The sequence below is a fragment of the Arachis ipaensis genome, chromosome B5 (genome assembly GCF_059453495.1).
Source record: "Arachis ipaensis isolate K30076 ecotype BB chromosome B5, ASM5945349v1, whole genome shotgun sequence".
NCBI classification, from domain to species: Eukaryota; Viridiplantae; Streptophyta; class Magnoliopsida; order Fabales; family Fabaceae; genus Arachis; species Arachis ipaensis.
In genome coordinates this window covers 123440033-123463315 of record NC_142440.1, presented here as the reverse complement: position 1 = coordinate 123463315, position 23283 = coordinate 123440033, and the positions used below count along the sequence as shown (strand labels likewise).

Below are 23283 nucleotides of genomic sequence, written 5' to 3'. Positions count from 1 at the left end.
GTTATATTTTCAAAACACCATTTTATTGGCCCGAAACATATAGGACACATGACATGATTCAGACTTGAGGAAATTATAAACAGTGTGATTAACTATTAATTTAAAAAATTATGAATATAAAATCAATATTGCACTAAGATATAGATGTGATCGTCATTGCTATAAACAAATAAACAAATACACTAAATACATAGCATGTATATTGTATATATTGTATATAGTATATATAACTAATCTAATGTAAATCTAAATCTATATCTAATATCTAAATCTATATAATTTCAGTAGTGGCAGTAAATTAACTCCTTTGTAATTATAGACATAATTATTAAAATCCTAATTATTATTATTATAACTGTATTTATTATTGTAATATTGTACATTATATATAATTGAGCTAATCTAATCTAAATCTATACAATATCAGTAATTATAGTAAATTATTTCTATTGTGATTATATATATTATAATATAGTATAATATAATATAGGTTTTATTATTCTATTGGTCTCTATAGTTTTGTAAAATTTTTAACTTAGGTCTCTGTACTTTTTTTCTTTTAATTGAGTTCTTACACCAATTTTTTTTAATTGGGTCTCTGCACTTTTTTTTTCTTTTATTTGGGTACCGGCACCTATTTTTTTTAGTTGGATCCCTATAAAATTAAGCCAATTATTACCAAAAATGACCTAATTGAAAAAAATTGGTGTAGGAACCTAATTAAAAGGAAAAAAAATATAAAGACCTAACTGAAAATTTCGCAAAACTATAGAGACCAACATAAATAATTAAACCTATAATATATAATATATAATATAATAATTAAAATCTTAATTATTAGAGTAAACACCCAATCCGGTCCTTGTCCATTTTCACGAAGGACAAAGCGATCCCTGTCTAAAAAAAAGGGACACTTCGACCCTCAACCTTTTTATTTTGGGACAATATGATCCCTCTGTTTAAAAAATTATTTAAATAATAACAAAAATTGATTTTGTGGGGGTTTTATTTGTATTTTGTAGGGGGTTTTAAACCTCCACAAACTATTAACAAGTTTGTTTTTGAAAAATTCCTTCACTAATGGTGGTTAAGTGAAGAAAAACTATCGATGAAAATGATGCCGCAAAAAAAAGTAATTGTAGTACAAATACCTTTTAAAAGAAAAAAAAAATATCGAATAAGAAATGAAAAAAGAGAACTTTAATGTTGATAATATTGGTATTGGTGATGATGACAGTAGAGCAGATAATGATGATGATAAAGCAATAAAAATAATAGAAGTAGGAGCAATAATAATGAGGATGAAGAAGGTAGTATGTAGTAATGATGATAATAATTGGTTATATTATTGGAAATAATTTTGTAGAGGTTTAAAACCTCCCACAAAATATAAATAAAACCCCCACAAAACCAATTTTTATTATTATTTAAATAGTTTTTTAAACAGAGGAATCATATTGTCCCAAAATAAAAAGGTTGAGGGTCGAAGTGTCCCTTTTTTTTGGACAGAGATCGCTTTGTCCTTCGTGAAAATGGACGAGGACCAGATTGGGTGTTTACTCTAATTATTATTATAATTGTAGTTATTATAATAATATAGTAATAGTAACTACCTATATCTACATCTATGTACATCTACATGTACATGTATATAATAATATAATAATATAATCTATATAATAGAATAGCACTATTGGATTTAACCAAACCGCATCACTACTTCCATAATAATAATAATAATAATAATAATAATAATGACAAAAAAATAGTACAGAAAATATAGCAAAGCATTCACACCCTAATTTTTTCTAATATCAATTAATTAATTAATAATAATAATCAAATGATAATAAAATAGCAAACCTTTTTTAAGGATAGTCATTGCAGTCAGAGAGAGAATGAGAGGTGGAGAGAGAGGGGTGGAAAACACCGGGAGGGGTAGCACTAGGTTTTTGAATAGAGATCCTAGGGTTTGGAATCGAGAAGAGTATCATCGTTTGGAAAATGAGTCATTTACTATTTTTGTAAAACACCTTCCTGAAGATGTATCAAAAAAGGAGCTATATCAGTTGTTCAATTGGACTGGACGCATAAATGATATCTATTTATCTCGGAAATTGAAAAATGGAAGGGCATACATTTTTGCGTTCATCCGGTATACAACAAAGGGTAGAGCCTTGAAAGCCATTGCAGAAATGGATAGAATGAGGCTATGAGGTAAGGTTATTTCAGTAGGAGAAGCTCGTTATCGACGTACAAATGAAGTGAAGAATGTTCAGAGGCAGAAGGAGACGAATGAAGCCCAGAACACTGTTAAGGTTAAACCCCAGCATGAGGATAGCCAGAGGTTCCTAGGGAGAAATGGGAAAGAGTTAAGGGGAGAGGAAAAAAAAAGAGATCCTCACGGGAATGGGTAGACGAAGAAGATGGAAGTGCCCGTGGCAAAAGAAAACCTGGTCTGGCTACAAAGGAGTCTAATAGGTGGGACGACAAAGGCGATTGACTATAAGTCGCTGAAGGCTATGATTGAAAGGAATTCGCCGCAGGTGGTGGAAGTACGAGAACTCGGAGTGTATAAAGCAATCCTAACTTTTGATAGCATTCTAAGTGCCGAAGAAGCCTACACGTTCAAATTGAACAATATATTGAGTTCTTCCATAGCGTGTGGAGATGGGATGAAGAGGAACGGAGTGAAACTCGAAGGGTGTGGATAGAGTGTTTTGGTATTCCTTTGCACATGTGGTCAACGGAGACGTTCAAGCTGATAGAAAGTCAATGGGGAGAAGTAGTAGGATTTGATGAAGCCACAAAATCATGTATCTCGTTCAGTGTGGGACAGGTACAAATTGACACTTGTATCATGGACATAATTAATGAATGGATTCACATTACAGTTGGTACTAGCGGTTTCAATGTCCTAGTTAAAGAGGTCGGTTATAAGAGCTATGGGGCACATTGCAAGTCTGATGATATGAATAAACCTTGCGCCTCAAGAGCATGCGATATTCTGGGTGCAAGAAGTTCGAATGTGATAGTGCCAGTGAGAAACAGAGATCCGGTAGCTGAGATGGCAATGGTGGTGCCAAGGGAAGAAGAAGATGATAGGGATAGATTGGTAATTCCCGAAAATATTTTGAATGAATGGAATTATTGCAATTTATTTCACATTCAAAATTCAATGGGAACTGATGATTCTGCTGTTAATAGGAGTGCTAATTTAAAGGGATTCTATGATTTGGCTAACGATTCTGAATTAGATAAAACGTTAACTTGGAATTATGATACTGCTGGGCTGACTAAAGGAAGCCCTTGGAGGAAGAATTCTGCCCAAAAAAGGCCTCAATGCTAGCCCAATAAGGTCCCATTCATGACTTATGCGGAAGTAGGGAGATTGGGCTACCACAACCTTGGCCCGTGTAATGTTGAAGTAGGAACAGGCGGGTTGCTGCTGGGTCCGGGTCGGGTTGGCCCATCTGGCTACACTCCAAACGCTGCTGAGTCAGGCGCCGCTGCTGGAGACCCTGTCGAAGAGGAGGACTTGGATGCAGTCAGCGCAGTGGATCCTCGAAGCGGGGGCAACCACCGAGCTGGCGAGAAAAAAAGCGGCTGGAACGAACACGACGATGCAGGTCCGGTGAAGGAAAATTGGGCGGCTGGACGGGAGGAAGACGTCTGAGCTGTAGCGTGAGAAGGGGTCCGCATGGATCGCGTCGCTGCAGGCATTGTAGCGGGCAAGCATGCGACTGAAATACAGCAAGCAGGCGGCAAAGCTATGCATCCATTACACCATGGAAACTCTTTGCCAGCGAAGGTACGGATTGATGCCGCCAGTAAGGAGGTGGGCAATGGGTACACCAAGGAGACGGATATGGTGCTGGGAGAGGATGTCCAGGGCTTGAGGGCTGGGCAAATTGAAAATGATGAAGACTCACCAATAGGGAATGACATGACACTGGCTTGTGCTAGGCTGGACAAAGGAAGTGGTGAAAATGGGGAGGGGGGACAGTGATAATAGAGCTGGAGAGCAGGTTGCTGAGAATAGGGGCGAGAATTGTGATGACTTTGGCCCTGTACAACATGCGAATTGCGGTACGAACGAGATGGACAGAAATGAACAGATGCTCGAAAATAAAAGGGCATGGGAACTGGCAGTTGAATCCGGAGTAGTGCAGTACAACGAAGATGATGATATAATGGCGATTTTACAAGAACAGAATGAAGCACTAGCTTAAAAGAGGAAGTTGGCAAAGCAAAAAGAAAAGGCTCGAAGATGCAGACCGAAAAAATTAAAAAAGGTGTGTAATAATGTTTCATTATGTTTTTTAGTTCTTGGAATATTAGGGGGTTAGGAGGAGTTGGAAAGTTGAGTATGGTTAAAGAGTTGAAAAAGAAACAGAAACTGAATATGTTGGGTCTGGTTGAGTCTAAAATGTAAGTTGTGACTAAGTTTGACGTAATATGGATCTGGGGGAGCGATGCTGTGGGGTGGGAGTTTGTAGAGTCGGACGGAACGTCCGGGGGCCTCCTGTTAATATGGGATGACATGATGTTCAGGATGAATAACTGTTATAAAGGGGAGAGATGGTTATGTGTAGAAGAAGTCCTTTTGAAAAATGAATTCCGTTGTGCTTTCTGTTTGGTATATGGTGCTCATAATAGAACAGGAAAACTTGCTGTATGGGAGGAACTGAGCTTTGTAGCTGGCTTATGCCAAGTCCCGCTATGCTATATGGGTGACTTTAATGAAGTCATTCATGTTGAAGAGAGGAAAGGTCAGGACAGATTAACCGATTCAGCAGAAGATTTCAAGAGCTGGGTTCAAGATATGCAGTTAGTGGACTTACCTTTGAGTGATCGCAAATATACATGGTTTAGTGGCCGCTCTTGCAGTCGTATTGATAGAGTCCTAGTCAGTGTTGAATGGACAGAGGAGTTTCCAGAGGTTCGATTAAAAGGGGGTTCAAGAGGGCTATCAGATCACTGTGCAATTATAGTTCAGAATACCATGTACAGAGGTGGTCTGCGTCCTTTTCGAAGCTTAGATGCCTAGTTTACACATGAAGATTTCCTAAGAATGGTCAGAGAGGAATGGAGGAATCTTGGTGAGGTGCAATTCACGGACAAACTGAAGGCTCTTATGGTACCTTTGGGAAGATGGCATAAGGACAAGTTTGGTGACATGGATAAGAAAATTTAGCAATTTGAGGTGGAGCTCAGGAAGATAGATGAGCTGGCTGGAAATGGAGTTTATGATGATATAACAGAAGCTAGAAGAAAGGCATTAGTAAGCTACTGCAAACAGTGGTATGTGAGAAAAGAGATACACTAGAAGCAGATATCACGCTCCAAGCATGCGAAGGATATGGATAAAGACACTAGGTACTTTCATAACTTAGCATCGGCAAGAAGAAGGAACAACATAATTGACGCCCTGCTAATTAATGGAAGGTTGATAAGAAATCAAGCTTGGATCAAGATTGCTATTAGATATTTTTATAAGAGTTATACCACCAGGAGAGGTCACCGGTGGTGGGTTTTTGAGACGGACTGGTAAACAGGATTGATGAAGAGGAGTCGATAGCTTTGGAGAGATTACCGACATTAGAGGAGATTAGAGAGGCCATTTGGGATTGCGAGTCATCCAAGGCACCAGGAAGTGATGGGTATAACATGAATTTCGTCAAGAAGTGCTGGGATGAGATTGGTGCAGAGTTTAGCAAAGCAGTTCTGGATTTCTTTCAATCTTTAAGGTTGCCATCTGATTCCAATATTACTTGGGTAGCCCTTGCACCTAAGTATACTGGAGCCAAGGAGATCAAGGACCTCCGGCCGATCAGCATGGTAGGTTGCGTTTACAAAGTGATTTCAAAAGTGATGGTTAGGAGAATGAGAACAGTCATGCCAGGTCTAGTCGGGGAGACTCAGAGCGCCTTTGTGAAGGGTGGCAAGATACATGATGGGACACTTATTGCCTGCGAGACAGTGCAATGGTTGAAGATGAAAAAAAAATCGGCAATCATCAAACTAGACTTTCAAAAGGCTTATGATTGGGTTAAATGGAGCTTTGTGGACATCGTGCTACAGAAGATGGGGTTTGGCTGGAGGTGGAGGGAGTGGGTTAAGGAGTGTGTTGGCACAGCATCCATGTTGATTCTGGTAAATGGCTCTCCATCTAAACCGTTTAAGATGGAGAGGGATTTAAGACAAGGTGATCCACTATCTCTGTTTGTGTTTGTTCTAGTGGTTGATGTTCTGCATAGGATGGTAGGGGAGGCAGTCAGGAACAGACATATTGTGCCGCTTCTAGTTGGTAAGGACAATATAGAGCTGTCACACCTCCAGTTCGCAGATGACACTATATTGTTCTGTCCACCAGAAGAGGAGACCATCAGAAACTATGCTAGGCTGCTAAGGTGCTTTGAGGTGATGTCGGGGCTAACCATTAACTTTGATAAATCAAGTTTAATCCCAATCAACTGTGAACAGCAGTGGACGCACAACATGTGTAACTTGTTGGGGTGCAAGGAGGCCTGCCTCCCAGTCAAATATCTTGGCATTTCTCTAGGAGCGAATCCAAGACTAGTCAGGACCTGGAAACCGATAATTGACAAGGTAGAGGAGAAGCTCAACCTGTGGAAAGCAAAGGTCCTTAATAAGGCGGGTAAGCTGGTCCTAATTAAATCTGTGTTAAATAGCTTGCCGGTGTACTACCTGAGTCTATATAAGATGCCAAAGGCAGTGGCAGAAAAGTTGATATCACTGCAGAGGAGGTTCCTGTGGAGTAAGGAGGAAGGCAGGAATGGTTTGGCGCTTGTTAAGTGGGAGGTGGTTTAAGCCCCTAAAAAATTGGGTGGATTGGGGATAGGTGATGTCGTGGTTAGAAACTCCGCACTACTATTTAAGTGGTGGTGGCGCTTTTCAAAAGAAGAATGCCCACTTTGGAAGAAGATTGTCCTGCTATGATTTGAATCCCAGTGTGATGTTATCAGCTCAAACATTACCTACTAGAGGGGGTCCATGGAAGGATATCTGTCAGCTACAATTCAGGGATAATGGTGTGAAAGATAAGGTGATTGCGGGATTGTCTATGGAGGTGGGTGACGGAAGGAGGACTCGATTTTGGGAAGATGTCTGGTTACAAAGTGGTCCGTTACAGATGAGTTTTCTGAGGCTTTTCTCCATTTCAAACCAAAAAAAGATCGGTCATAGGGGATTGTAGGTTTTGGGATGGGTTAGAGTGGATTTGGAATTTCCAGTGGAGGCGAGAGTTATACCAGTGGGAGTTGGATCTAGTGGTTCAATTGCATGAGACCCTAAGACCTGTAAAGCTGGCACATGATAAGCCGGACATAATTTTTTGGAAATTTGACAAGGAAGGTATATTCTCAACTAACTCTTTTGTGCAGGTAGTTCAATCAGAATCTCTTCGGGAGGATATAACCAGCTACAGTTTCACAAGAACCTTATGGAAAGGTTTGGTGCCACCATGATTGGAGTTATTTATCTGGTTTACACTGATAGGAAGAGTGAATACTAAAGAAAGACTGCTTAGATTGGGAATTACGGGTCAAGGTGATAACATATGCATTTTGTGTAATAAAGAAGTGGAAATTATTCATCACTTGTTCCTGGGTTGTGAGTTTTCTTGGCAGGTGTGGTGTCAATGGCTATCTGAATTAAGGAGATTGTGGGTTGTTCCGGGATCACTAAAAGAACACTTTGAGAGTTGGATAGGTGCTGCTAATAAGAAGGTAGAGCGTAACAAATGGCTTTTGTGCTTCTTTTCAGTTATTTGAAACATTCGGCTAGAGAGGAACATGCGGATCTTTAATAACAAGGAAGGGAGTACAGAGGAGGTATTTCAGAAATCTTTAAACAGTGTTAGAGAATGGAGTAGTTTAGATCCTTTTTGTTGTTGATGGCTATGCCGGAGATGACATTAAGGAAGTTTTATTTCCTACTTGTTCATATCGTTGTGTCAGTTTGCTTGTCGCTCCACTCTTCGTGTTGAGCTCTCTTGTTAAAAAAATGATAATACAATAAGAACACCAAACATGCAATACTCATTGAATAATTTGTGAACGAAGTATAAAAAAAAACCAAGAAATACTGAGTATACCTGTGTAACGGAGAAATATGGGCAAAGCATAAAATTGAGAGGGGTTAAACGCACATACGATGAGGACCAAAATGGCGGCGATGGTCATGAAGGCTAGTTGGGGTTTTGACTCCATTCCAAAGGCAAAAAGAGTAGAAAGGTGCTGGGAGAACATGAAACGAACGAATGTGATTGCTTTTTGGGTTTTTTTTATACAACCATAAAACGATGACGTTTCTTCCAAAGCGGGCTGGGTCGAGTTTCTGGTTATAATCTATTAATATAATTGTTTTATTTTAATAATGAAGCGGGGATCAGCATTAACATTGTTCAAGTTTTAACTTACATTTCATGTTTTGGAACTATTTGTATAACAAATAACTACATTAATTTTAGTTGCTGGTAGGGTGTTTAATAAAATTAAAATACTAATTATATTTTCTTAATAATAATTGGTATATTAAAGGTGTATGAATGTCTTATAGAAGATAATTTAACAGTTGTAATTGTTTAGATTGGCCCTTGTCTCAATTGGCTTCAAACATAAACCAATCATAAGTCGAGCCAGAAAAATTCTAATTCATTTAAGTTATAGATAGACACAAGTTGGTACAACTAATGACATTAATACCACATTACACATGGTTGAGACATTGCAATACCGCATGAGCTTGTAGAGGCATTGCTAAAATAAAAAAATTACCAATTAAACATCTTACATACGTAATATAGAAACAAATATAGTAGTTTCATCATTAATAGGGACGCAGAAACGAACTACACTTCCACATTTTAGGCTATAGTCAACTGAAAATTTTCTCCAACCCCTGGTAAGAAAGGCTTCTGATGACCTGAGGCTCCTCCATCGAAGCTTCATGATGATTGGTAGCTTGTGTAACTCTCTAACGCAACGAAATCAGGCCTCGAAGGAAATGCAAGCAAAGAGAAAGCAGATAGAAGTAGCTGCCAAATGAAAGTGACATAAAATGGTGGGCTATTAAATACTTAGATGCAAGGAAATTGACTTCATTCAATATGAGCAAGGATAATATTTATGAATTGCAGAGACCTACCATAGAATAGTGTTTTGACTGGTACTCAGATATCACCCTGACAACTGAATAAAAGTCTTGCATGATTGGGGAACGCGGTGGCGAAATGCCATTGTTACGATTCAGGGGTGGAGGGCTCTGACCATTTGGAAACCCTGCATTCTCATTTGAAACAACCTCAGCACTAATGTTACAATTATCACTGGTTTCTTCGGCCACTACAGAGGATATATTTTTTGTCTGTGGGACATCTAAAAATGGAGACTCCGGGAATGGAAGAAGTGAAATGATTGGTCTTATTGGATCCAGTTGGTCGTCTTGATCCTCGTTATTGACACTGGGTTCCAGCTGATTAAAGTAAGGTTCAAGACCATAATATGTGGAAGGGTCAATGCAGGTCAACAGATTCAACACAGATTCTGGAAGATGTTGGAGTTGGTCAGTGGCATCATCCCACTTGGAATTATCCATAGCTGCATAAGGTTGTTGGTATCCTATATGTGAAACTTGGACAGGTTCAAAATTTTCAAGCGGCGGAGTTGCATTAGTCTCATCGTCAGATAGTTCTATGATTCCTGGAACAGGTATTGATGGTTTGATGTCCACACTCAGCTTCAACGGTGGGTAGCACAGCTCTTTGGTCTGCATGTTGTGGTCCTTCACTTCAACAATGAGAAATCTGTCTTGGCCAACGTAACAGACACTCAACCAACCTTCATCTTTAAGGCCATAAATAGCGCCAAGGTTATTGTAGCCGGTAACAATTATAGCAGTTTGATGGCACTTCTCAATGACCAGGTCAACTTCATTGCCAGCAGAATCATAAAATGTCATCAAGTTTGGTAGTGCATCTTTAAATCTCCTATAGAATGTCGAAGGAATTTCACCCATCTCCTTCAAAAGAGAAGGTATCAAGTATTAAATGTATGATATAATATGACGCTAGTCAAAATAAGCTTGATACAAAAAATAAAAAATTTTGTCTATTCAGTGAGTTAGCTACATACTAAGTTGGGGTTGATCTCCATATAAAAGTATCTTCCTTGATAGTAAGAGCTGAGGCTATCCATGTTGTCTGAAACTCAACGTATGGCATGGTCAACAAATGAAATTTGAATAACTGATTGGTTGTCATCACAATAAAAGAAGATTTTAAAATCAAAAGAACATTGAATATAAATTAACTCAAAAGAATATAAGAAATGTTTGAAAAAGAAAGTTATATTATCATCAACGTTATCATCAATGTTAATAATTTCCTGAAGAAGAAAGACCGAAGAAGAAAACCTTATTGAAAGGAAATCAATCCAAAAACAAAGCCCTTTTGAGTGATATTTCAGAAGTGATCTCTTATCTCTATTATGTTGTATATGTAGCTACTTATAGCTACTTGTGATATATGGTATGATGATATCATGATGAATTGCAGTGATGGTGATGCTACAATGAAAAGTTACATGGCCATGCTTCATATAAATGAATAGTAACTAATATTATTAATTAATAACTCTGTATCTTAAAGTACTGATAACTTGTTATTCTTATTATTTTTTTCACATAAATTTCATTGCACACAGTGACACAAATCGAACTTTTAATTATAAGCTTGAGAAGCCTAATTACATACCAACTCTTGAGAAGCCTAATGTTATTATTATTATTATTATTATTATTATTATTATTATTATTATTATTATATCATATAATCATATAATATATGTAATATATTTCCTATAATATTATATAATATAGTATCTAATCTAATTCTAATTCCAATTTATTATATGTATTATACAAAGTATACCTGATATTTAATAGAGGAAAAAATAAATATATAGAATTTATCAGTTATCATCATATATTATAATATGATAAAGACTCACCTAATATGATAAAGACTCACCGATTTTTGAAATTGAAATGACCACACAGAAATTAGAATGAGTATGTCAGAAAATTGTTTGTCTCGATGTATATGTATGATAGCAAGTCAAACAATATGCACTGGTGTGTATACATGTAATGTAAAGCAAGGTGGGAAAAAGATGCAGCAGGGATATTCTTGTAATAAGGCACACAGCAAAAATTTGAATGAGCCTAGGAGTTGCCAGGTGGAAAATTCAGTACTGAATGATCCTTCTTTTAAAGGATTGTTATAGGATCTTGCATTGTGATTTCTCATACTCATCACAAGGTATGTAAGATAAGAAAATTTTTACATGTTCCATTCACTTTATTGGAACAGTTAGTGTCCAATATGGAAGGATAGCCAGTTAAAATTTTACCTCGTAGCATGTGGTGCAGTGCAATATATAAAAAATCTCTGGCTAGGCAATAAAATTACGGAAATGTCAGTGAACACAAAGCCGCTTTATGCATAATTGTTGAAGCTAGTATGAAGGCAGCTACAGCCAAATAGGGTATAAATGGCTTGAAGTTGATGGGCTGTTTGTGTAGCGACTCTCACATACTAACAAAAATTGGAAGTGTGACCACTGACCAGTAAATGGCATTTGGAAATTTGGATTATGCTGGAAAGTTTGATGACTAAATAATAACAATAGAGGTATGGGTGCAATATTAATAATACTTGTTCATAATTTGTTGGGCCTTGGAGATTAACATTATTGATCAGGTTGAAGCTTTATTTGACCTACAACATGAACCAATTAACAAGCTGGTGTTTAGTAAAACAAGTAAATTAATTTTTCAAAAGAAAAAAAAATGAATAAAATTAATCCTTCTAGAAAAAGAATAAGATTAACGTATTATAGAGACCATCACACCAAGCAATTGAACTCAATTATTGATATAGATAGAGACCAATAAACAATTCATGCGTAAGTAATAAAAATTTTAATTGATTGATGTAACAGCCCAGACCACCCGCTAGCATGATATTGTCCGCTTTGGCACACAAGGCCTCATGGTTTTGCCTTTGACGATAGGGATGCTAGCCGAAGCCCCCCTCACACTCACTCGTCAAAACGCGTCATGCTATGGAGAGGTATCCACACCCTTATAAGGCATGCTTCGTTCTCCTCCCCAATCGATGTGGGACCTTACAATCCACCCCCCTAAGGGAGCTCAGTGTCCTCGCTGGCACATCGATCCAAGCTTCAGCTCTGATACCATCTGTAACAGTCCAGATCACCCGCTAGCATGATATTGTCCACTTTGGCACACAAGGCCTCACGGTTTTGCCTTTGACGATAGGGATGCTAGTCAAAGTTCTCCACACTCACTCGTCAAAACGCGTCATGCTAGGAAGAGGTATCTACACCCTTATAAAGCATGCTTCGTTCCCCTCTCCAACCGATGTGGGACCTTACAATCCACCCCCCTAAGGGAGCTCAGCGCCCTCGCTGGCACATCGATCCGGGATCCGACTCTAATACCATCTGTCACAGCCCATATCACCTGCTAGCACGATATTTTTCGCTTTGGCACACAATGCCTCATGGTTTTGCCTTTGACGATAGGGAGAGGTATCCACATCTTTATAAGGCATACTTCGTTCTCCTCCCCAACTGATGTGGGACCTTACAATAATTACTTAATATTGTAATATACAATTCACGATGTAATAATTCCATTTTTCATGCGAAAAAAAAAATTACCTTCATGCCAACAGAAAGACTCCATCTACAGGAACAGGTGTGGGACTCGGAGCTAGCCAAGGCATTTGCTTCCATGCTTAGATGTGCAATAACACTAGTGGACCATCCATCTCCTTCATATCATAACGCGAGACCCAACATAATATAGATATGCCAAACATGCTGATCCTCAACTGTAAGACCTGATTTCTGAAAAATTTCTTAACAGGGACAAGTACTTGCAACTCACCATCGACGTCAACTTGTCAAGAAACAAAGTGGTACCAATCAAGCAAAATATATGACATCAAACATAGCGTTGCACAGACTCTGGAGTGTCCAACGCCTCCGCATCATGGATTTGTTTGATCCATGACAACTTGATCGCATTAGATACATGATCGTTTCCATCTGGCATTATTTCAGACTATCGGTTCATCGATTTTTCAGTCAAACCGACCGATTTGGTCCGATTCTTACAATTATGCTCACAGGTGTCTGCATCAAGCTCTTTTTGCAGCTCATGGGAAGCTTGGGTGCAGGAGAATCAACGACCAGCAGGCCCAATCACGCGCCTGCTTCTCACTTTGTGCGTGGTGCCGACGTCAGGTGTTGCTCCATGGTTTGTAGGACGCATGTCGAAGCAGTATCATTTCGCTGGTTCGGTGATGCCATGCGTTAGTTTCTCATTCTATACGAGAAGTCATGGCTCACCACCCACCCGTTCGACTTCTGTCATTTGCACTGCAGAAGGAAAAACAGAAACAAAATATAGTCGATGATGCATGAGACCCACGTTGATACCCATTCCATTGAGGACATCCTCGACAATCCTTGTCACCTGGTAATGATATACACGCTGTGTGTGAAGTCTATTTAAAACTTCATCAGCATTTTGATATCGTCGAACGAGATAAGGAATATTTTCTTCCCTTTCAGGATTGTTAAATACATTCTCCTCATTATATCCTATGTTCTCCTGGTCTACTAACAAATCTTGGGGAATAGGCTGCCCCTCATCATAATCGACAATTCGAGCAATTCTCTCGACTTGTTTAACCAGTCCATCATATTTTGACTCATTGTCAGCCAGGATAGGATTCAGAATAGTAGTCATCTGGTAAGTTAACAGGTTGACTAAATCATGATGGCTTTTGTCAATATATTGTTGAAACTCAGCCATCGATCCTGAATTATTCGACGAGGAGCCCACTTGGTAATTGATGCGCATAAACGTGTTATGCTACGATTTAGGAAATTGCACGATCGGCAAAATTCCTTCCGGCAAGTGCACCGGTTATCATCGTCAAGTAAAAACTCACAATAGAGTGAGGTCGAATCCCACAAGGATTGGTTGAGTGAGCAATTCGGATTAGAAGTGTGTTCTAGTTGAGCGGAATCAATATTTGAGATGAGAATTGCGGAATGTAAAATTGGCGGGAAAAGTAAATGACAAGAAAATTAAATGGCTGAATCTTAAATTTGCATGAATTCAAGAGCAGAATGTAAATTGCTGAAATTAAAAGGGAATGGGGATGATTGCAAGAATTGAATTGCAGAATGTAAAGAGAAAGTGGAAATCAGAAATGGGGAATTCATTGGGTTTAGGAGATATTGAAATCTCCGAATCAAAACATGTAAATCTCTTCCTCAACCAATGCATTCATTGAATTTTGCTTGGCAATCTTATATGATTGGATCCCAATTCCTTGGCTCACCAATGCTCTCTAAAAACAAACAAATTCCCAATCCCTTGGTTTAAATGTTCATAAGAAGAGATGATGCTTGGTCACTGATTATACCACACAATTTCATGAACCACAATTTGGTAGGATTACATGTCACAATATCCATCCAAACCCCAATCCAATCCACTGTGAGAAAGCTTCTCTAGCATGAATCCTCCATTCCTTTCCCAAGGCTCCGAAGGATTCCAAGTATGAGTAGCTTCTTTCCCAAGACAACTACTCAATGGAATTAGATCGAGAAGCTTTCTAACAAAATTCAAGAGAAAAGATTGAAGAAGAAGATAAACTATTATTGATTCATTGAATTACAATAGAGCTCCCTAACCCAATGAAAGGGGGTTTAGTGAATCATAGCTCTGAATTCAATTACAAAGAAAAGGAAAACTGGCTAAAAGTGAAAGTCCAAATTCCTTTCTAACTTCAATTCTATCCTATTTATACACTTTCTATATTGAGCTTCAGTTGTGCTTCTTGGGCTTTGAGGCCTCTCCTTGCTTTCCTTTTGCCTTGGGTTTATGATCCATAATGTTGATGAGGTTGTTGATCCAAATTCTGTACATTTCATTGAGCCAATTTAGTGATAATCAAATAATGACACATGACTCAATAAATTGAGATTTCAAACTCATCAATCCTTCAGGCCCAATCCCATAAACCATGATATTCAATTGGGTTTCATACCAAAGTGAGTTTAAGTTAATATTTGTGCTCAAAGACTAACTTAAACCACAATATTTTTGGCCCAGAAACCTTTTCCAAGAGTGGCGTTTAAGTTGCAGTTTAAGCTTAAACTGCAGCTTAAACGCCAGACACTTCCAGTGAGGCCTTTTGTAGAAGCACGTTTAAGCTTCAGTTTAAGGTTAAACTGAAGCTTAAACGTGGAAATGGAAGAATGGTAGCCCTGGAGAGTAATGTAGTCGAACACGTTTAACCTCCAGTTTAAGGTTAAACTGGAGGTTAAACGTGGAAAAGGAATGAGGCATCCTGGAGGTCGAACACGTTTAACCTCCAGTTTGAGGTCAAACTGGAGGTTAAACGTGGAAAAGGGTGGAAGCTTACTGGAGGTCGAACACGTTTAACCTCCAGTTTGAGGTCAAACTGGAGGTTAAACGTGGAAGCTTGGAATGGTGGCCCTGGAGGTGTCGAACACGTTTAACCTCCAGTTTGGGGTCAAACTGGAGGTTAAACGTGGAGGTGGAGAGAGCAACCCTGGAGTGAAAGAAAACGTCGAACACGTTTAAGCTCCAGTTTGAGTCAAACTGGAGCTTAAACGTGGAATGGCCCCTGGTACTCTTCCTGGTTCTGGCGTTTAACCTCCAGTTTGAGGTCAAACTGGAGGTTAAACGTGGAACTCCTCCCTGGTGTCATACTCATTCTGGCGTTTAACCTCCAGTTTGACTCAAACTGGAGGTTAAACGTGGAATGCTCCTTAAGTGAGGCCTATCATTCTGGCGTTTAACCTCCAGTTTGAGGTCAAACTGGAGGTTAAACTTCAATCCCAGCATTTCTTATTCTTCATGATTTTGGCGTTTAAGCTCCAGTTTAAGCTTAAACTGGAACTTAAACTCCACATGTGATATTCAAGCTTCCTTTATTGATTTTCTTGCTTCCTTGCTTAGCCTCTTCTTCCCTGAAATCATCCAAACAATTGCATCAAAGTCTTGCAAAGTTTCATGAGAAATCTTCCATTCATAGCATTCAAATAATATAACTAAAAACTCATGGAATTTGCATAAAAATCTACATGTTGAATGATTTATTGCTTTGTTCTTCATTTAACCATTTTTGGTTACTTTAAGCTCAAGAAAATGCATAAAACAACTAAAACTAACAGAAAATTGCTAGTGAAACTAGTCCATGATGCCTTGGCATCACAACACCAAACTTAATACTTGCTTGTCCCTAAGCAAGTCCTGAGTTATTTGAGAAGAAAGTATGAAACAGAAAGCAATTACATTGGCTATATTAGAAAGCATTTGAAGTTCATCAGAAGGGTTTTATGCAGAAAGTTGCAGCATCACTTTTTCATACTTATCAGGTAGGATTATCACTTTTTCATTGCATCCATCAAAAATTGCTATGGCCTCTTGTTATTCTTATGTCTTTGGTACCTTTCTTCTGTTTTTCTTTTCTTTTTCTTAGAGCTTCTTTTGCTCCTTGTTTGCTTAGTGTCATGTGTTGCACAAGCCTTTGGCATTTTCTTTTTCTTATCAGTGCACTACACATATCCACTTTAGGCATTTTAGTTCACATTTCTTCTTGAGACATTGGTGCCCAGCACCTCTTTGTGTGACTAAATGTTTTGTATTTAGGTTGCTCTTGATAATGGACTTTTGGTTGATAATCCCGGGTTAGTTAACCCAAGTTACCAAGTGTTGAAACACTCCTCAGAACCTATTCATCCAAGCATATCCTTAATACATAAACACCACAGGCATTTGTCTCAGAAGTTCAAACCATTGATGCCTAGCTTATTTTCTCAATTTTTTTTTTTTTTTGCTTTTTGGTTGCCCTTTTTCAGTGGCTTTTTCTTCTTCTTTTTCTTTCTTTTTTATGGCCAAAGACATTTATTCATCAAGATCCATAGACAATTTTCAATTTCTACATAAAGAATGATAATTCTACACTCTAATTCCAGTGATCTGACTAAACAATCAAGCATGCATACCACCACTTAATTCTACTTAATTTGTTACTAATTTAGCCAAGTTACTTTTGTTCAAACTTTTCTTTTATTTTTGGAAACAGAACAAGCATGGCAAGCATTTGTTTAAGAAGGTGAAGTTATATCCAAACATCTAGGCATTAACTTTATTCAAAGCACTTAACAAACACACATACTAAAAAAAAACGACTCATAAAAAAAAGACTCCTCCTAACACTTAAATGACTTATGATGAAAACACGTTCATAATAGACAATTCACCAATTATCATTTGATTATTAAGGAACGAGACCACCTCTTATTTATTGCTTGGTTCTTCTTAATTCTTGGGATCCTGCTTCTTCTTGCTTCCTGCCTCTTTTTGACCACTTGTGCTTCCTTTGTCTTTTCTTATGAGCTTTTTCCAGAATCCAGCCTTTTTCATCGTTTCTTCCACTCCTTTTTCAAGGATCATTGCCTTGTTTATTTCTCCTTCTTTCCTCCCTTTGAAATACTCATCATAAGCTGGGAATGCTGGGTCCATCTTGTGTAGATGTTCCCCTATGTAGTTAAGCTTGATTTGCGAACTGATGTTGTAATCAGCTTGGACTGAGTATCTTGCATTCTGTAAAGTGGTGGCTTCCTTGATTGCCAAGACATTGGCATCTTGGTGTTGGCATATGTGGCTGAAGGATTCCTGTAAGTGTAGATTTTGTTCCCTTTGCAGATCAAAGAATCTTGATTCAAAGTTCCTTTGCATATCCATCATTTTTAGATGAAAGTCTTCTTGTCTTTCCTGAGACCTCATGTATTGTTGAGACATTCCTTCCATGATTTCCTGCATTCTGCTCATATCCATGGGGTCTCTGGGAATTCGTTGTCTTCTTTCAGGAGTTGCTTGCTCTTCTTGCTCTTCTTCTCTGTCTTCTCCTTCCTGTCTTTCTTGTGCTGCTTCTTGCTCGGCTTCCACTTGTTGCCCTCCTTCATTTCTTCTTCTTGTATGTCTTGGAGGAGTTGGGCCAAGAGTCATTCTGTGTGCAGTTATGGCCAGCCCAGGATATAGCCAATTAGGTCTTTCATCCTCAAGTGGTACTTGGGCATCGATGCATAGTCTAATGATGGTGCTAGGGAAATGAAGCCAGGATTCAGGGTCACTTTTCTCACTAAACTCTTGTATCTGCTCAGCAATGAGTTTATGAACTTTGATCTCTCCTCCAACCATAATGCAATGTAGCAAGATGGCTCTTTTAGGGACTATTTCTGAAGAGTTTGCAGTGGGTAGGATGGATCTCCTAACTATTGCATACCACCCTTTAGCTTCAGGTGTTAGGTCTCCCCTTCTCAAGACTCTTGGAGCCCCTCTTGTTTTTCTCACCCATTCAGCTTGAATCTCATGGAATACTGATCTGTATCTCCATGCATCGAATCCCCTGTTTTCCTCCATTGGCTGCTTGTCTTTTCTTCTTTTGTGGCTAGATGAAGCTGCCATTTTGGTAAGTGACAACTAAAGTTGACAAGGTGAAGCAAGAAGTGTTGTTGGAGGTGTGGTGAGATTGTTTTCGGCAAGAGATGGTTATGCTATGATGAAGGAAAAAGTGTATGAAGGAGGCTTGATGGTGTGGGACTCGTTCCCCAAGTGGTTCTTTATAGTGCCCCATGAGTGAAAAATGAACGGCTAGGGTGGTTTGTGAAGGGTGGCTTGATGGTAAATATATGAATTGTAGATAGGGACGATTGGCTTTTCATTTTCTTGGAAGTATTCTGGATGCATTAGGTTGTACATGTAGCTTTCTTTTCTTGCAGAACTTCCTTTTCCCATGTGTTAGTTTCAAAGATTTATGAGTTTTCTTTTTGACCAAGCACGTCCCTCCCTTTTGTCTTTTTCCTCCATTTTTGTCTTTTTTTTTTTTGTACCTGCACAAACAAACAAATTTGCTCTCATTTTTCGGTCCATGTGAATTATGAATAGTATTTGCACATGTAAATCAATGCTTGTCTTTATGAACTTATAGCCGTGACTTCTACATGCATGCACACTTATTATTTGGACACCAAACTTAGTTTTTGATTAAGTCTCCTGATGACATGAAATCCATGTTGGTTGCCCTTAATGAGTGTGCATATTTCTAATAAATCATAGTCACCTTGGCTCTTTGATTCTAAACAAAGTGACTACCCTAAGTAATTGAAACTAAAGCACTAAAACATATGAATGGTATACTTGTCATGAATTTTGAAATCCAGAGGTATTTCTTGCTTTTCATAAACCGTGTTCAAAAAGAACACCAAACTTAATGTTTGGTTGTGCACCTTGAATGAAAGATGGAATTCAATTTGAGTAAGATTTGGGAGTGCCATCAGGCACACCAAACTTAGAGACCAATTGTAATTTACATGCACGGTTTGGTGCACTTAATCAATAGTTGTCCTGAGGATTCAAGTTCATGCGTAAGAAACCATACTTTATTAGATGTAAAGCAAAGCACTAAAGATTAAGGATACTAAAAACATGGGTTGCCTCCCATGAAGCGCTTCTTTAACGTCACTAGCTTGACGGTTGTCCCTTGTTAGGGTGGATTGTAGTGCTTGACGTCCTCTCCTCTTACTATGAAAACGTCCCCTCTTGATTCATTCATGACCTCTAAATGTTCCATAGAAAGAACTTTCTTGATTGTGAACACTTGAGGGAGCTGGGAAGGAATGGTCTTGAGGCCAGGTGGGATTGGCAGATAATGACTTGAGATCACTTTATCTCCCGGAGAAAAACCTTCAGTGGGAATTTTCTTGTTTCTCCATCCTCTTGGCAATCTCCCTATCACTCTTCCCTTTCTCTTGAGGATTTCTTCATTGACCTTTATGTCAGGAGGATCCTTCTGATCTGTTTCCACTGATTCTTGTGGCTCTAACTCTTGCAACTTTTGTTTGCCTTCTAATGACGGTTTTAGAGTCTCAGCTGCTGGATTACTTTCCTCCAAACACGGATGGCTACTATCATCTTTAGGCTTTTCAAATTCTGGTTCAGGTTCAGATGCAGGTTTGAAGACTTTGAAAATGAGCTGTTCATCATGTATTCTCAGAATTAGCTCTCCTTGTTCTACATCTATGAGCGCTCTAGTAGTGGCTAGAAATGGTCTGCCCAGAATGATAGGGTGTAAATAGCTTTCCTCCATGTCCACAATGACAAAGTCTGTGGGGAAATAATAATCTCCCACTTTCACCAGCACATTTTCAACTACCCCTTCAGCTTGCTTCTGAGTTTTGTCAGCCAGTTGTATGATTACATCAGTGGATCTCACCTCATTCAATTGTAGCCTCTTCATAAGAGTTAGAGGCATCACATTTATGCTAGCTCCTAGATCACAGAATCCTCTGTCAATTTTTGTTTCCCCAATGATGCAAGTGATATGAAAACTTCCTGGGTCCGTTTTCTTAGAGAGGGTGTCCTTCTTGATGAGAGCACTGCATTCTTTGTTCATTGTTACAGTTTGTCCTCCCTTCAAAACTCTTTTCTTGCTTAACAATTCCTTTAAATACTTGATGTGTGTGGGCATTTGATGAAGAATCTCAAGAAAAGGAATATTGACATGAAGAGAGTTAAATGTCTCTAGAAACCTTGAATAGGTTTTCTTTTTTTCACCTCCTCCTAACCTTTCAGGAAATGGTGCTTTTGGTTGGTATATTTCCATCATGCCTTTTTGCAGTTCCTTGGCTTGCTCAGTTCCACCTTCCTGCTTAACTTCTTCCACACCTTCTTTCAAGATTTCCGGTTCATGCTCTGAGGGCCTGATTCCTTCTTCTTCTGAGACTTCCTTCAATAAGGTGATGGCCTTGCATTCTTCCCATCTTACTCTCTTTTGTTCCCCTTTAGGATTCTTTTCTGTGTCACTAGGGAACACTGCAGTTGATTTTGGGGCCTGTCGAGATAGCTCTCCTACCAGACATTCCATCCATTTGAGTTTTTCACCATGGTTTCTTAAGGTAGTCCTCACATCATCCCTGAAGCTTTTCAATTCAATTATGTCTTGACTCATGGTTGCCATCATTCCTTCAATCCGGTTTAATTGATCTTGAAATTGTTGGTTCGGATTGGGTTGGGTAGGTTGATTACTTTGGTCATGGTATGATGATTGGGGGTAAGTGTTTTGTGTGGCTTGGTATGATCTTTGGTTGGAGTTTTGGTATGTGGAATTGTTATGTTGGTTGTGGTTGTAAGGTTTGTGGTTTTGTGGTTGGGTTTGTTGGTTTCCCCACCCAAAGTTTGGGTGGTTTCTCCAGCCTGGGTTGTAAGTATTGGAATGTGGATCATATGATTGCCTTTGTTGGTTTCCCACATAATTGGCCTCTTCCCAATCACTTCCTTCAATGCCTACTTCCTCTTGATCTTGTGTGTGGATTGCAGCCACTTGCTTTGTTTCTAATTGCCTGGTGAGTTCTGCTAGTTGCTTGGCAAACACCTTGTTTTGGGCTAGAATTGTATCAACCTGGTTCAGTTCCATGACTCCCTTAGTGTTGTGCCTTTCTGATGCATAGTAGTACTCATTCTCAGCCACTGTCTCAATCACTTCAATGGCTTCTTCCACAGTCTTTTTCCTGTTCAATGAACCTCCTGATGAATGGTCTACAGCCTTCCTTGATTCATAAGAGAGCCCATCATAGAAGATGTGCAGTTGCACCCAATCATGGAACATGTTTGGTGGGCATTTCCTTGTCAAGTCCTTGAATCTCTCCCATGCCTCGTAGAGAGTTTCACCATCTTGTTGTCTAAAAGTCTGGACCTCAGATCGAAGCCTATTGACCTTTTGTGGAGGGTAGAAACGTGCCAGAAACTTGCTTTCCACCTCATCCCATGTTGTTAGACTCCCCCTTGGGAATGATTCCAGCCACTTAGCTGCTTTGTCCCTAAGTGAAAATGGGAACAAGAGCAGTTTATAGGCATCTTCCTGGACTCCATTGGACTTCACAGTGTCACAAATTCTCAAGAATTTTGTGAGATGTTGGTTTGGGTCTTCATTAGCACTTCCTCCAAAGGAACAATGATTTTCCACCAATGATATTAGCTGTGGCTTGAGCTCAAAATTGTTGGCCTGAATGGGTGGTTTCTGGATGCTACTACCACAATTCCCTGAGGTTGGGTTTATGTATGAACTCAAAACCCTCCTCTCAGGGATGGTATTGTTTCCATCAGCTCTCTCATGGTTGTGAACTTCTCTATCCATGTTGAGATCTAAAGCTTCCTCAAAATTGTCCTCAGATTCTCCTTCAGATTCCTCTTCTCCCACTACTCTCTTCCCTCTTGCTTCCCTTCTAAGTCTATGAAGGGTCCTCTCTGGTTCGGTATACGGAGGAGTTGATGTCTCTCCTCTCCTACCTGTCATACAAGAACACAGCTCAAACACAAACAAGTGAAATACTCTTGGTTAATGAAAGAGTATGGTTAGATCAATTGAGGAATTAAATCAAACAGTTAGTGAGTCAGTGAGTTAGTTGCATGAATCTAAAGGCGTAAAGAAAGAAAGCATGTAACCAAGTGCAGAAATTAAAATTCAACAAATATCTAGAACAGAATTAACAAAGCAAGAGAAAATTGCTCAATCTAGTTAGCTTCCAATTTGAGAATTGTCAATCGAAAACCAATCCCCGGCAACGGCGCCATAAACTTGATGCGCATAAACGTGTTATGCTACGATTTAGGAAATTGCACGATCGGCAAAATTCCTTCCGGCAAGTGCACCGGTTATCATCGTCAAGTAAAAACTCACAATAGAGTGAGGTCGAATCCCACAAGGATTGGTTGAGTGAGCAATTCGGATTAGAAGTGTGTTCTAGTTGAGCGGAATCAATATTTGAGATGAGAATTGCGGAATGTAAAATTGGCGGGAAAAGTAAATGACAAGAAAATTAAATGGCTGAATCTTAAATTTGCATGAATTCAAGAGCAGAATGTAAATTGCTGAAATTAAAAGGGAATGGGGATGATTGCAAGAATTGAATTGCAGAATGTAAAGAGAAAGTGGAAATCAGAAATGGGGAATTCATTGGGTTTAGGAGATATTGAAATCTCCGAATCAAAACATGTAAATCTCTTCCTCAACCAATGCATTCATTGAATTTTGCTTGGCAATCTTATATGATTGGATCCCAA

General features: G+C 38.9%; 1 protein-coding gene, 1 non-coding gene and 1 pseudogene across 2 annotated transcripts; 2 read left to right on the top strand and 1 right to left on the bottom strand.

The window, feature by feature from the left end:
- Positions 1 to 2124: 2124 nt before the first annotated feature.
- LOC148565646 (uncharacterized) lies at positions 2125 to 3349 on the top strand (annotated as a pseudogene).
- Positions 3350 to 8971: 5622 nt separating this feature from the next.
- On the bottom strand, positions 8972 to 10220 carry LOC107641999 (uncharacterized). Its single transcript, XM_016345339.3, has 3 exons — positions 10158 to 10220; positions 9172 to 10044; positions 8972 to 9061 (listed from the first exon to the last, which is right to left on the bottom strand). Exons 1-3 carry the CDS (start codon positions 10218 to 10220, stop codon positions 8972 to 8974), a joined length of 1026 nt encoding a protein of 341 aa, XP_016200825.2.
- An 11607-nt stretch (positions 10221 to 21827) lies between these two features.
- LOC148565645 (small nucleolar RNA R71) lies at positions 21828 to 21931 on the top strand. Its single transcript, XR_015885330.1, has one exon. It is a non-coding gene; the product is annotated as a small nucleolar RNA R71 (small nucleolar RNA).
- Positions 21932 to 23283: the final 1352 nt, after the last annotated feature.